This window comes from Amphibalanus amphitrite, unplaced genomic scaffold, assembly GCF_019059575.1.
Source record: "Amphibalanus amphitrite isolate SeventyFive unplaced genomic scaffold, NRLGWU_Aamphi_draft 000760F_arrow, whole genome shotgun sequence".
Lineage (NCBI taxonomy): Eukaryota > Metazoa > Arthropoda > Thecostraca > Balanomorpha > Balanidae > Amphibalanus > Amphibalanus amphitrite.
Window position 1 is genome coordinate 150,889 of NW_024882254.1, and position 15,465 is coordinate 166,353.

Below are 15,465 nucleotides of genomic sequence, written 5' to 3' on the forward strand. Positions count from 1 at the left end.
AGTCGAGTGGTGGTAACCGCGGGGTGGGGTGGCGGAAGCGAGGCTGTCTTGTCATGGAGTGACTGGTGTGCTGAGTGGTGATACTTTGTGAAGCCGATTGGTGGATCTGCATCTGAGGAATCTGTTCAGGTCAGTGTTGTTATCGTTGCTGTTGTTGTTGTCGTTGTTGTTGTTGTTGTTGTTTTGTTGTGTGGCTGTGCTACGGTGGTAAACTGGTGTGAACAATATTCATGAGCGCTGTTGCTCTTATAAAAAACATGAAGTTTTTTTCATTTGTGTCTAAAATTTACTTATGATGTCATTCAGAATCACACCGAGTCATACGGATAATTATAGTTCAACAATCCTGCCAAGTTAGGCAAGAATTCATCTATGTAGTTCGTCCTTTTTAATTCATAAATTAAGCCTCGCCAAGTGCAACCAGTCCAATATAAGCGCCGAGCTATGACCCTCTGCATTTTGCGACGCGTGACACACATGCGTATATCCGAAAAGTTATGCTGAATTGATAATTTTATCATTTCCTTCTTCGACGGAGATAGCTCGATCGCTCTAAATTAAATACCTAAATATCCTTTCCCGTCCCAAAAGTGTAAACTCAGCCATAGTTATGTTGATATGCAAGGCACTGGCAGTGTTTTACAATCAATCCCTGGCTGACGCCAAAGTCGTACGTTGCCAGCGGAAACCAGTTATATAGCCCATTATGCAACAGTGTATGACGAAAATATTCACATGGACACGGTGTTCAATTACATAGCGGTCCTTCCTTGCGATCTGAGCCATTTTACTCTGAGACATGGCAAAGCATGTGGCGCTGAATCGTCAATCACCCCAGCGGCAGCGGTATTGTGGACGTTAATTCGACGTTAATCCGGCATTAGCTGCATTTTAGACATACGATGTGTATGGGGTGGCCGCCAATGTCTGTCTGGAAGCCTACGTCCTGAATGTGTTGAGTGCTTACCAAGTTTAGGATAATTGATTTTCCTTTATGCAACGTTCTTGAAAGTCAAACTGCGAGTGAGATGGATATGTCCAATGCCCATTACCTAGGACGACGGTGAAAACAGGGCGCCTGGGGCGATTTGATCAAGGCTCTTGAAATTCACTCGCACAAACCACGTGACAATTACTGTGTAAAAGGCATTAAGGGGGAAGAACTTCTCAATAGTCACGTAACCAAATATGCCCTCCGGCACCCTGTTTTCACCGGCGTCCATTACCTATCCGTATCCATGACATGTGTGATTCTCCTTGCCACGGTTGTGCAATGTCTCAGCCTGTCATGTTAGTAGCCATAGTCAGGTCACCTCTTTAAGGACCATGTCACCATTGTTTTGCCAGTTTGCGCCCACTAATTACCGTAGCAAACCCACCATCCTTTCTGCGTTACATGTCCTTGGTTTTCCAACGCACCAGAATAGCCAACCCAACCTGTCCTCGGCGCAAGGCAGATGTGCCCAGCCGTGTGTGTCTTCATGGACGTCGGGCCAGCTGGTCCCCACTTATCCCGTCCGTCCCTGTCCTGTCTCCACCTCTCTCCTCCCTCTCCCATCCCTCCCCTCCCGTCCTAACCTCATCCAGCCGGTCCCGTCTGGCGCGTCCCACGCCCACGTTGCCGTGCGGCCGACTAATTTGTCCCACCGCGGCGTCCCTCTCCTCAGTCATGACAGGATGTCCGGCCCCGGTCCAGACCAGTCCGATGCGCCCCGGGGCAGCCGCGTCTCTCAGCACATCGTTCCCAGGCCAGGCGGTCTGGCGATGTCGGTCCATCGCTCTACACTATACGATCTGTGCCTAAACCAATACACAACCGGCGTCCGGACCTGTCCTGCCGCGAATGTTTATCAGTTCATCATCGTCACCCCGCGTGAGCGACGTCGCCGAGCGGTGTTTGGATCAGAAAAACCTCTTTTGAGACGGCACCCACGATGGGTGCGTGTTATGGTCCGGGAGACCATGCGTGAGAACCGGCGCCGGACGCTGATCGAAATCAGACTGATCTGCGGGAGGCGAGGCAAATGATTCTCGTCAGAACCATGAGGAAATGAGGGACAGATGAGGGAGTAATATGCCGATATTCATGACTTGTTATGCTGATGAGTTCTGGTATTGGGTGTTATTGATATCATTAGCACAAAAGAATCATTTGTAACATGCGGTGGAATCAATTTCGGTGTCTGATTGTTTTCCCACAGGAAGATGCTGAAGCACGTGCAGGTGCGCTCTAGTTCGTCGCTGCTGCGGCCCGGCGGCCAGAAGGCCGACACGCTCAGCATCAACTCCAACATGAGCTTCTGCTCGCTGCACGAGCCGGCACTGTCGTCTCGCTCGTCTTCGTACACGTCTCTGAACGAGACGCAGAGCAGCACGGGCAGCGCCAGCGTGCCCGCCGCACCGCCCACGGTGAGTTTCGGTGGCCATTATCCTCCGGCCACAGGCATAGGATCTCCTGTAGATTTCTCACGGTAAAATCCCACCGGTGTCAGCTTCCCACCGAGTACCGTGATACCATCACGGTCCTGATGTCGCGAGGCTGGTCTGAAATTACGAGCAAACATCCTGGGATTGATGTCATTGGACGTATCACTAGCCTTAAGAAGAGAGATGTCAAAAGCTCTGCCAGGTACGCCCACGAAAAGCTGTCTTTACGCACACCATGCGTGCAGCCTGCACCTGCATCTCACGTACCGATCACTTGCTCCTCAATGGCGACACGCCCTCCAAACTGCTCCTCGGAGCGCGCTAATCCTTCTACCCGGCACCTCGCACCAGCCGCGTTCGGTCTCCAGCTGTGGAGACCCCATAAAGCAGCTCAAACCGACGTCCCGGGTCACCCGCGACACCCCGGGTGTCGTCCGGGGGATCTGCGGATCTGGGACCGGACCTCGAAACGCCACGGGCACACGACGGGACGGTAATGAAGAGGGGCTCCCCGCGACAGTTTTAATGAACTCCGACGCACCGGCGGCCGGTGGGGGCGCGATAAATCAATCGGAAATTAATGCCCACCTGTCGCTGCGCGCCGCTCCATATTACATGGGGAACGTTCTTGGGGAGAGGTCCGACCCCGAGGACACCCTGTAATGAGTCCCTCTGGGCGCCCGGTCGAAGGTGCGCTGTCGGCGCTGCCTGCGGCGGGCTGGACCAGACTCGGGGAGACGCTGGTCCTTACAGCCCTCGGGCTGAGGTGTAGGTGCGATGAACTACCGCCTTCAGCAGGAGTGACGGTGTGATGAGGTGTGGTGCCGCCTCGGGTGACACATGGGCAGGCTGGAGACGCCTGACCTTGAGCCTCACGCGGGCGCTGGGTGGTCTGATCCCTACCATTCTACAGATTTTAGGGTTTGAATAGTCATGTAAGTGATCTTACCAATGCCTTTTTCTTCATTCTTCTAGCATTGGCAGTTTTTTTTTGTTTCGCAATAGTTTTCAATGACGTTTGTTGGCGGTTCACTGCATCCTCATCTAAAATAAGATCGATAGTTTATTTTGAATGGAGCAGCGAACTCAGAGACAATCCACTCCCGTTTCAATCGACAATAGTTTCCTATTGAGTTGAATATGCCTTTGAGTTTCGGTGATAAGTCCTTTGCGTCCATTTCTCTTGCGGTCATTCACTTTTCCTGCAAGCAAAGACTACGTCTTTGAAGTAGTAAAACAGAGACGGAAAGCTCAGCATCGCCGCGATCTTCACATGCTCCTGGCGGTCCTACTAAGCATCGTTTAGCACCCTTTGCCTTTCCTCCACCTCTGCAGGCTTTTTGACGGATAAGGCTCGCCCCCCGACTCGCCGTCCCCCACGTTTCCTCCCCGATTTGCTGCGTGACGGTCGAACCGCCCCGCGATTGGTCACACCTTGTATGGCGCTGCCCGACCCAACTGTGACGAATTGGCCTAACGCCGCTCGAGCCCATGGAACTCGGCCCCTTGTGTGCTAAAGAGGACACGGTTACCTTTGAAATGGAAGTTAAAATGTATTTGTATAAGGATTAAAATGCGTACAGAAATAATTAGGCACCACTTAACATCCTTTCTTGATCAAATGATAAGTGTTTTGTGTTCATTGCGGGCATAAATCGAGTGCGTATGCTATGTTATGTGCAACAACGCCACCTTTCATAAAGCGAGTGTTAATTTGACAAATGTTATGACGCCAAAAAGCATCTATACCACTTCTTAGCCAAACTTGCTTCCCCGTTTTATTTTTGCATTCGTCATCAATGCGTGTCTTTGTGCCACATAGTTCCGAATCGGCTTCTTGTTTGTCAGTTCTCTTTCACACCCAGGTCAAAAGGTCCATGACACCTCCTAGTCCAGGTGCGATGCAATCGGTCACGATAATTTACGGGCACGTTACCCCACGGGAGCTCCGCACGCGGGCCTCATTTGACGTCATCAGCGCCACGCATTGCGTAGGCGCTCAGCCCCTGTAGTCTCGGCAAGGCGGTAAACACATGCAACGCCTGAGCTACCGTGAATGATGTCTCATCGAAGCGGGGACGGCGGGTTAAGATCGTGATCAGTGTATGCTAAGTCAGCGCACTCGTGTGGGAGTCACTATGTTGATTTATGGGTATTTGCTGCTTGGCCGCTGGATCAGTAGCGTGACTGAATTGCGTCAAATTATTCCCTGCACGCTATGGGTGAACAGGTTGTGCAATGTGCAATGAATCCACGTGAACCCAGCCTTCGGCTGTGTTAAGTCATAATCAAGGAGCGCGAAATACACACGAAACGACACGCTTGATCATCATGTGCGACATGCCCTTAGTCATGCGTGCCTTTTCTGCGCGTTGTGTTCACATTTATTTCGTGCTGGCCGAACAGTGGTTGGGAAGCTCTCCCGTGATTAGGCTATAAATATGAGTCACGAAATGGAAGTCCAAACTTCATTACAGCTAGTTTTGGTTCATCAATAGCCGTTTTCACGACGGGCTATCCAGCGAATGCACCTGATTTGACCAAATCTGCACCTTATCTCTTTTATAGCAAATATCTTCATTTTATGAATTTATTTCAGTGTTTTAATCGATGATGCTCTCTGATAATATGACAAAGCAGGCATATAAGCAATTAGTGCAACCCTAGCTGAAAGCTGCTAAGAGACACACTGAACCTGATTTGACCAAATCTGCATCTAATCTGTACCAGATGTGCACCAAATGTGTACCAGCTGGCCGTCGTGAAAACAGCTAATACCAGTATAACGCCTTATGGGCGACTAACGGAGCGAGCGAGAGGGTGAGCCTTGCACGTGCGAAATTTCGAGGGGGTACCTCCAGCTGACTTGTGCACGGCACCCTACTAACCGGTCTCTAGCGATGTGCCAAATTTGAGCACAATCGGCCCAGCCGTTCTCGAGATCTGGAATCGGCACCCTGCACGTGCGCACGTGCAAAATGGGTCCCAACTGACTTTTGCACGACACCCTACTAACCGGTCCCTAACCATGTGCCAAATTTGAGCGCCATCGGTCCAGCCGTTCTCGAGATTTGGAATCGACCCCTGCACGTGCGCACGTGCAGCAGCACCCCAACTCTGGCACATGGATATGCATTGCCTAGTGAGTGCCTACCTACATGCCAACTTTCAGCGCAATCGGCCAAGTAGTTACCGAGATATTGCAACAATTACAAAAGTGACACCTCTTCGTTTTGCACGTGGCACGTGCATAAGGGGTCACCCACATGCATCGGCAATAGTCCAATACTTGGTAGAAGGAATGAAGCTACCCTACAAAAATTACCGCGTGTAAATCGGTCAAGTGGTTGCTGAGATATAAGCCTCGCAAAAGCGTGACCACGGCCGGCCGCTCATGCTCAGAAATTTCCGTTAATCTAAGGAAAGACTACGCTCGCTTCGCTCACTCCGTAATGATTTTTTGCAAAGTGGTGCCTAGTGTTGTATGATCATTGATGCTCGTATCAGTCGGTCCTGCTGAAAAAAAGAATGCATGCCTGTAACGTAACATGTTCACTGAACCAGGCACAGAAGCTGACACGTAGAAATTAACTTGGCATCAATGTCATATCTGTTTATGAAATGTGGCTATAACAGAAGTTAGGACGATGCGTGACAACGCTCTTCTTTTCACAGACGACGGTGAAGGTGTACACCCGCTGTCTCCGCCCCGACCTCGAGTACAAGACGATGAGCGTCAAATACACGACCACCTGCCGAGACCTGGTGGACCAGCTGCTCAACAAGTACCGGATGAAGCACCGCGACCCGAACCTCTTCTTCCTCACCATGGAGGTCGCCACCAGGAGCACAGGTTAGTTGAATCACCTTGAAACCACTCAGTTTCCTTCCTCGACGTTCATGGCAATTCTTCACGGCTGGTGATAGGCCTTTATGGTTAACTGACCAAAGAAGTGGCAACAGTGTCTGAAGGCCATGTTTGACGGCCCGTGGCGTGTCATGTGTCACGCCCATTGGGTCACAGACTCCTGTGGGACCACGAAAACCGGGTAAAGGTCGCGCGAAGGACGCTGCTGGGCACTGTCGGCTGTCTGGAATGGCGTCAGGCTTCCGGTCGCCACCGGCCACGTCCCCTTCTTCCCACACCCGTTATGCCTGGACGGGTTGGGCGGCCCCACGACGGAGCTGGGCCTCCGCTACTCCCTGCGATGGACGAAGGTAATTACTCCTGCTGTGTGGAGCTGATGGTCCCAGTCAGACTTTCGTCTTTGTTTCCGTCCAGCCCATCACACTTCCCGTGAAAATGGCATTGTTCCGAGCGATGTCACCGCACCGGTATGACGGTAATGTGTGGCAGGAGAAAGTCTCGTTAGCTAGCTGGAGTTGAAAGTTCTGACCTGCAGTCAAAACTTTCTGTGAGGCGAGGCTAGGGTATACGGCGTTTGCCTCTCAATAATAAATAATATGATAATTGGAACTCACATATACTATTTAAAACTAAATAGCTGGATCGAATGCCAAAACGGTCTGTTTATTTTCCAGTTCTATTTTTCAATGCGGCACAACAGATAAGACCCTTTTGTTACCGCAAGGCTCCAACTGTGCTGACAGCATCTCCCACATTTGCCACCGGAAGGAGCCGTATATGCGAGCTCACACACAGTCTTCTCAGTTCTACTAGAGCCGCCTCTGTGCTGGGTGCGGGCTGTGGGAGGTGGGACAAGGCCACAGCGGCACCCCTGTTTGTGTTCTGGGCGGCACGCGGCGGCGGAGACTGGTGTAAATGAAGCTCTTCCTTGTTAGAGAGTATTGCTGGCCGCCCTGACACTAAGGTCAAAAGATGTGCCAGGAATCGACCCAATGCGCACACAGTGATTTATATTCATTGCTAGAGGGCGTATATTTGCAACTGCTAATTCGTAGGCATAACAAATCATACTACACATAGCTACACACATGTAGCTACGTATTACTGACCTGCGATTGGTTGTCAACTGCCATTTTAATTCATTGCTGGACCATGAATAGCTGTAAAATTGACAAGTGCTACATGGTCCGCCAGTATTCAAGCACCGCAGGGTCTTTTCGAAATAAAATGTAAAATGTTTTTACACCAACTCGATTCGCAGTTTCAAGATTTATTGGCGCATTTGCCCACGACGACATTTTATCGTATGAAATCTTACAAATTGGGGCTCAGCTGGTTTTAAATTACAATCATTTAGCTCCGATTAGGGACATTCTAGTGGTGTAAAGGCGCTGTCGCCTGTCAAAGACACAAACCTGCCATAGAAGTGTCTTTTAAGGATGTCGGAGCCAGCCTAGCGGTAGCTGTCTCCGGGCTTTCTGCTGTTATTTAGGCGGGTAACAGCGGATAAAATAAAATAACAGTGTAGTAAACATGTACGCTGTCATTTTCAAAACGAAATGTTGCAGCAAAATTTATGTGGACGAATGCAGCACTGGTACATTATGCAATACAATGACAAATAGGCAACACGAGTAAGCTCACGGCTACATGTATGTATTGCAAAAACTCATCGCCACAATATGTAAAAAATAAAGGCTATGGGAATGTGTAAATGCGTAACGGTAAGAATGTTTGATGAAATTGAATACCTGTTATTGCGTGCCTTCTTTGAAATACACCTATTGTGTGTATCCGGTTGAGCAGCGTTACATAAATCCGGATGTGTTTGACATTTATCACCTACTGGTAATAAAGCGTTCCTGCTTCTTTGATAGGTATCGCAGAGAATCCGAAATTGGATGTTTTGTCAATTAGGAGCTATAGGTCAGTGGAATGACGCTGTTGAGCAGCAATGTTCCACATATTCAACATCGCTCGGCTATTCGACAAGACGAGCTATTGCGGGCTAATAGAAGTGTGACGCTCAAACTTCGCGCAAGCGAGACGGAGGCGGGAGCGGGGACGGAGGCGGGGGCGGGGGCGGGGGCGGGGCGGCCCACATCGGACAGCAGCAACATCCGATCGACTGGTCACGCTCATATCGCCCCCGCCCAGCGGCGAACAAGTGGGTCGGCCACGCCGGGGTCACCCGGGTCAATTAAGGTCACGCTCGCCGCGGTGGTGGTTCGGTGGGCGGGGTGGGAGGGCTACTTCAGATGTGATGGGATGGTTGAATTGTGACCGGCTACCCCAATCGAGAGGTGATTGTAGGTCTCAGCACCGTTTCTACAGATGGTCGTGGCGTCTACCTGTCAGTCATGGGAAGTGAATTGATTGATTGTTCCTTTTTTGTCAGGGACCGCCGTGCGGACCATCCTGGTTCTGGACGACGACTCGTGCCCCGCCCAGCTGCAGGCCTGCTACCCGAGAGCCGACTCCAAGTAAGCATCCAGGCGACCTTATCACCGAGTGAAATCTGATTGAACCGTAAACTCAAACGCTTCTAATGCAGTCACCTAAACAATTTTCAAATCACTCCTGTATAATTTGAGTTAAGTTATGTTACAGGTAGACAAAAGAAAGCACTCCTTTCGTAAGGCGTACTGTAAATATGCTCCTTGAATCTACTCGAAACGATTGGCAGTATCAGTCAGCCAGCCCCCAATGAGCCACCCCATTCCCTATCTATCCCAGTCATGCTGGGAATGCGACCGCTACCGGTCCTACCCGGCACCACGGCGAGCAGTTCCGGTTTTCCTCTTTGACCGTTCGTTCCTCGCATGTCCGGGCGGCTAGTTCCACACAACACGCCCGCCCGGTGACCCGCGCGGGGTCAGAGGTCACCCACGGGCGATGTCTGACCGACCTCTGTTCCGTTGCAGGTTTACAGTCCGGATGCGGCACGGCGGTCTGGTGAAGGTGTACGACAGCGTTCTCATGGCCGAGGTGAGTTCGGCTGCCGAGCTCTACTTCCTGATGGGCTGGCGATGGTTGGCCTGTGACCCTGCTAAAAAAAGTGTCGTCCATTGTTTTTGTGAAATTGCAGTGGCGAAACTTGATGGGTAGACGATTTGCAGCACACAGTCTAAAAACCGTAATAAGCAAACAAAGCAAAGTTCTTTTCGGTGACCAGGGATGCAATGGCGGCTTTCTTGGGAACGCATTAGTTAAAGGGACCCTCCCACCTTCAAAAAAGTTAATGAATTGGCATGAAAGTGATGTCGCTCGGTTCAGAAAGAGCAAAAACGAATATCTTCCAAATTTCATCGAAAAATATTCACCGGTTTTCAAGATATTAGACTTTTACTTTTGTTTACTTTTTGGGATCTCCGCTGTTCCTAGCGACTTTATTTGAAAGTGCGGCATTTGTTGCGCGCAAAGCAGCATATACCACCGCGTGCTACAAAACGTTTTAGTCAAACATTTAACGGACGTTCGAAAGCCTGATGACGTCATCAGACTCCCGTAATGGTTAAGAGATAGGGACCACGCTGGTCCCACCCTGCAAGTAAAGGGAAGAAATTTCTTGAACACCATAAAGCTGCGGGGGTTGCGACCAGGATAAATGGTGGTTTCTGAGCCTGGCCGCAAACTTGGCTATCTCAACTCAAAACTAATGTTAAGGTGGGAGGGTCCCTTTAACAAGGTGGCCGCTTTCCTAACAAGGTGTTGTATTTGTTTCAGTCTCAGTACAAGAGTCTGCTGGTGTCGGACCGGACCTCGGTGGACCAGCTGGTGCAGCTGCTGCTCACCTGCTACAAGTCCAACGAGAGCGTCCACAACTACTCACTCTACGAGGTGAGAAATGGAATAGGAATTCGTGATGGAGACAGTCCAGTTGAGCTCTCGATGATTGCTTCTCAGTAACCTGAAATTAAGCCAGTAAAGTACTTGTCTTTTGGTCAGATGAGAGTTCAGCACAGGGGCGGATCCAGGAAAACTCCAAGGGGAGGGTCATGAATCGAAGTGGTTCCCCTACCTATACCCAAAATTAAAAACTCAACGGATTTCGTCCACTTCATTTTGGTGGTGCCCCCATTTTCAGTTTTTTTTTCTTTTTATTTTTTATTTTAAGTCAGTATCTTAACTCTTGCCACAACCACATTTACCAATTGTAAGCAAGTATATATGAATGTGCTATGTGTATATATGTTGTGGACGCTGAGTAGTGAGTACTTACCAGGAACGTTATCAGGTAAGCGAATCGTTGTCAGTCCGACGAACTTGACCCTGGCGTCTAAAGGGTCTGTCCTTGACACTTCAGGCTTGTCAGGGGCACCAAAGTCCTTCCAGGGACACCACAAACCTGTCAGGGGCACCTACGGCCTTGTAGGGGCGCCACAGGCCCGCCAGGAAGTAGGGGCACCACAGGTCTAGCAAGTATACACGACAGGCCTGTCAGGGGCACCACAGGTCTGTGAGGGGCACCAGCGACCTAGCAGGGGCACCAGTCAACACAGGTCTGCCAGGGGCGCCACAGACCTGCCAGGGGCACCAGAGGTCTGCCAGGGGCACCACCGGCCTCGCAGGGGCACCTTGGGCCTGTCAGGGGCACCACGGGCCTGCCGAGGGGCACTTCAGACTTTTCAGGGGCACCAGTCCTCTCCGGGCGCAGGGGTACCAGCGGCCTAGCAAGGGCACCAGAGGCCTGCCAGGGGCACCACAGGCCTAACAAGGGCACCACGGGCCTGTCAGGGGCACCTCAGGCTTGTCAGGGCCCAGGGACACCACAGTCCTCCAAGGGCACCGCAAGCCTGTCATGGGCACCAGAGGCCTGCCAGGGGCACCACAGGCCTGCCAGGGGCACCACAGGCCTAGCTAGGCACCACTGGCCTGTCATGGCCGGGCACCTCAGGCTTGTCAGGGCCCAGGGGCACCACAGTCCTTCCAGGGGCATTACAAGCGTGTCAGGGGCACCAGAGGCCTAGCAAGGGCACCACAGGCCTGCCATGGACACCACAGGCCTGCCAGGGGCACCACCGGCCTTGCAGGGGCGCCTCAGGCCTGTCAGGGGCACCACGTGCCTGCCGCGGTCACTTCAGGCTTGTCAGGGGCGCTACAGTCCTGTCAGGGCCCAGGGGCACCAGGCCCGTGGTGTCCCTGCTAGGCCTGTGGTGCCCCTGGCGGTCCTGTGGTGCCCCTGTCAGGACTGTGACACCCCTGATAGGCCGGTGGTGCCCCTGGCAGGTCTTTGGGCCCCCGGGCCTCAAGGGGGGGCCATGACCCATGTGACCTCCCCTTGGATCCACCACTGGTTCAGCAGTAAAATATGCCTCACGTTCCAGCTGTGTCAAATGGTTTATGTACCTATACAATTTTGAAACGGTGTACATAAATATTTTTTTCGGATGAAAGTTTTGATTATCAGAATCCATTGTTCCAAGTAGGATGTATCACAACTGACAGCCGATGCGTTCTGTCCCCTTAGGTGTGCCGCACGACGAGTTTCGAGCGCAAGCTGCACGCCGACGACCGTCCGCTGGCCATCCAGCAGGAGTGGTCCTCTCTGGCCGAGTACAGCTTCGTGCTGATGAAGCGGCCGCCGGGCACGCCGCGGTCAGGACGAGACTTCCCGCTCAGGAGATCGGTGAGTAGCGCTGTGAAGGCGTTTTCGGGGGCTGTCGGCGGCGTGCCGTCTGTTTTGTTTGTGCGTGCGCTTGGTGGGGTCGTGAGCAGTAAATCGAGTGACATCAGCATGTGCATTCAGCCTTCAATCATCTGACGTCCGGCCGACAAAACAAATTTGCAGGCAGCCCACACCGAAGGGTACCGCCCACACTTTCAATGCGCGCTGCGCACAGACGTCTGTCGGTTTACATACGTTGACCTTGCATTGAATGCATAGGACATTTTGCCCTTGCCTTTTATGAAACGATGATATTTTTGGAAGTTATAATGGTGTGCCTTGCGCCACATTATTTTGATCTGAATACTATCGTTGAATAGTTCTTTTGATTGGCAATTATATTAATATTTGTGTCAATTTTCCAGTTCTTGCAGTGGAGCCGGAACCGTGAGCTTGCCTCGTGGTCGGGCCGTGAGATTTCCGTGATAGAAGAACGCCGATCCAAGAGCCACCGGAGCCCCTCGCTGTCGCTGGCACCGGCACGGAAGGAGGGAGAGAAGTCCTTTTACATCTGAGGAGGGACCTTCAGTTACAACACCGCTATACCAAAGGTGAGATAGAAACTGGTATTTGTGAGGAGTTTCAATTGTATTCGGGGCGTAGATTTTTACAGAAAATCAGAACGATGAAGCTTTGATCATTTGTCAACTGCGAGACACAAAAGTGCGAATACCAGTACTGACAAAGCTTCCCTCTTTTCAGAATGTCCTAATCGATGCCTGCCCCGGGACTGCAGATCTAAATGGAACCAGCTGCTACAACATCCTTTCCACGGTCCTCCACTTCCGCCGAACACGATGGTGGCTTCAGACGACTGAAATACAGCTGCAGTCACCAGCAACGAAGACATCAAATCGTTCCGCCTAATCTTGTTTGCCAGACTTCCGCACAGGTCATGAACTTCTCAAAGCTTCTCTGCTCTATCTACCTGTAGCGGCATTTCGAGATAATGCTCGAAGTTCCAATGCTCTGAAGTGGTCAGTCTCCTTAGTGATGCGTTGCTTCGCTCAAAATGCTGGCAAACTCCCTCAAGTCCGTCTAGTGTCCGTAAGTGAGGATGTTAACCCGCGCACCGACGGGGGGGCGGATATCCGCCCCCCCCCCCTGAGGTTTTTCGCGGATAGCGGGAAAACCGCGGCGCGTAGCGCCGCGAAATTTGGTATGACTATTCTCTCATCAATTTTACACATGGTGTGCAAGTTTGAACCTCCTAACTTTTAAGGTCAGGTCACCAGGTCACTTTGAATGACCCAACCTCAAGTCACTTTTTTGCAACTTTGTCACCGTGCCAGAGCTACAGTAGATGTCGGAGGCCTTTGAAAGTCGCAGGATGTTATTAGGTCATTAGTAGCTACAATTTGTATATCTCGGAATTTTGATGTCGGTGACCTAAGGTCAGGTCAATTTCGCGACCTCCCCATTATAAGTCAATGGGGGAAAAATCAACTCCCTGTTTTTACCACTAAAACGGGTCGGAATGGCCCCATATACCATACATGACTTCACATACGATCAAGCTTCACTACCTTGAGGTCTGTTTTGCTGTTGGGCAGCTGTAAGGTCATGTGACGTCATCAAAGGTCACCAAAGGTTTTTTGCCAATAACTCCTTACAGGAACAAGATACAGCCGCGCGGATGGTCTCATTGTGTTCAGCTCGTCAAGACGCATCGAATGATATACATGATGACCTCGAGGTCACGTGACCTGAGGTCAACCTTTGACCTTGACCTTTCGAGGTCAACATATATATCATTCGATGTGGATCGACGAGAGGATCACGATGATGCCCTTAGTTTGTTCCTATCTTGACTACTTCGAAAGTTATTCGAGAAAAACCCTCTCCATATCTAGCGCCGCCATTTTGACTTTTTCGACCCCTGTGACGTCATCTTTGACCTGACCTGAAAATGACCTTAGTAAAAATTGTAGACCTTGTCCGTGCGTATCCGATGCCGTTTACCGCTTGTCGCTATCTTGCTTCGTTCTCGAGATCTCAGGGGGGGCGGTCATCCGCCCCCCCCCCCCCCCCCGTCGGTACTAAGTTGGCGCAGACCCCCGTCGGTGCGCGGGTTAAATATATTTTCGGTTGCAACTTGCAAGGATCGCCTGTCTACCATAATTGTTTGCCTCGTGAACCGAGCTCTGCATTGTTTCTGAGGATCTGTTATCGCCGTTTTGTGCCCTGTTGTTCATGCTGAGAACGAGGAGAGTTGTGGCGACTGTGAGATCCGAGTGTCAGTCGTTCTAAGAGTGATGGGTCCCGTGTCGGACAGGTCAACTGGCTGATAACGCGAGAGCGAGTGGAACCGTATCTTTGTGGTTATTCGGTCACATGTCTGACAGGTCAGCTGGGGCTGGCTGATAGCGCGAGATCGAATGGAACCGTACTCTGCTGGTGCTGACGCATGCGCGGCGTCTGCTGGCGTCGGTCGGTCCATGTAATGTGTGACGAATGGATGGCAGTAATGAGCGCGTTAGTGATATACTCGTATTTGGGACGTGCCGACATTTCTGGCTGATATTATTGATGATGATGTGTGCGTGGTGTCCTAAGTGATGTGTCCTATTTATTGCCACATTTTTATCTAAGAGGCCTTGGCTTGTCTAGTCATGAATTTGGTTCATTGTTATTAGCTGTGCCGTTTCAAATATACTCACGCCAGTATATCGATTATAAGGCTTTGTTTTGCCGAGTTTGGCGAGCGTGTCAACCGTGCTCAGGTCATGACGAAACACGAAAGACAACCGTGCTCTTCGTCGATTCCGGGAAGTTCGTCACAGCAGCATTCTAAAATGGAAACAGCGTATAGTAACAGTTCTGTGTCTTGCCAGAACATTTGTCTTTCTCGCGCTTCATCTAAATGTGATGGCTTGACGGTGCAGATTTGCAGAAGTTACAGAGCATAGCTGAATAGAAGAAGCTCGCGCTGAGCTTGTTCTATGTATAGGTGTTACGGGCCAAGTGCGAAGGCTAGTCCGTTTGCGAACGGACTAGTCCATTCGCGAATGGACTAGGCCGTTTGCGAATGGCGGTCCGTTTGCAAACGGACTAGTCCGTTTGCGAATGGCCGGCCATTCGCGAATGGCCTAGGCCGTTTGCGAACGGACGGGTTTGTGGCGTTGCACTTAGCCGCCGGAAGCATGGATCCTCGGATTGGGGTACGATTCCGAATGAATGGGGGACCGCTGGTCGATGCAGGGGCGTCGCCGACGGGGGGGGGGGTCGGAGGGGTCCGGACCCCCCCCCCCACACACACACACACATTCTTGAAAATATGCCGGTCCGACGCCCCCCCCCCCCACACACACACACTTTTGGCCACGAAAATCGATCAAGAATAAAATAAAATATTTTAAAAACGATTTTGGTGCATTCTCAAAATAAAATTGTCTAAATCCGAGGAGTTTTCAGTATTTGGTGGGGATTACTTTGACTGACCGTCCGACCAGATCCCCTAGTCGAAAATCCGTGGCGACGCCACTGCGTCTATATTGATATG

The 15,465-nt window shown here is 51.1% G+C and overlaps 1 protein-coding gene across 1 annotated transcript; it reads left to right on the forward strand.

Moving 5' to 3' along the window:
* Window positions 1-14,642, forward strand: LOC122365738. The gene is made up of 9 exons (XM_043337209.1): window positions 1-129; window positions 2,202-2,409; window positions 6,103-6,280; window positions 8,694-8,778; window positions 9,220-9,283; window positions 10,022-10,135; window positions 11,766-11,924; window positions 12,329-12,514; window positions 12,666-14,642. The coding sequence occupies exons 2-8, from the start codon at window positions 2,206-2,208 to the stop codon at window positions 12,476-12,478; spliced, it is 954 nt and encodes a 317-aa protein (XP_043193144.1). The 5' UTR covers window positions 1-129; window positions 2,202-2,205; the 3' UTR covers window positions 12,479-12,514; window positions 12,666-14,642.
* The last annotated feature ends 823 nt before the right edge of the window (window positions 14,643-15,465 follow it).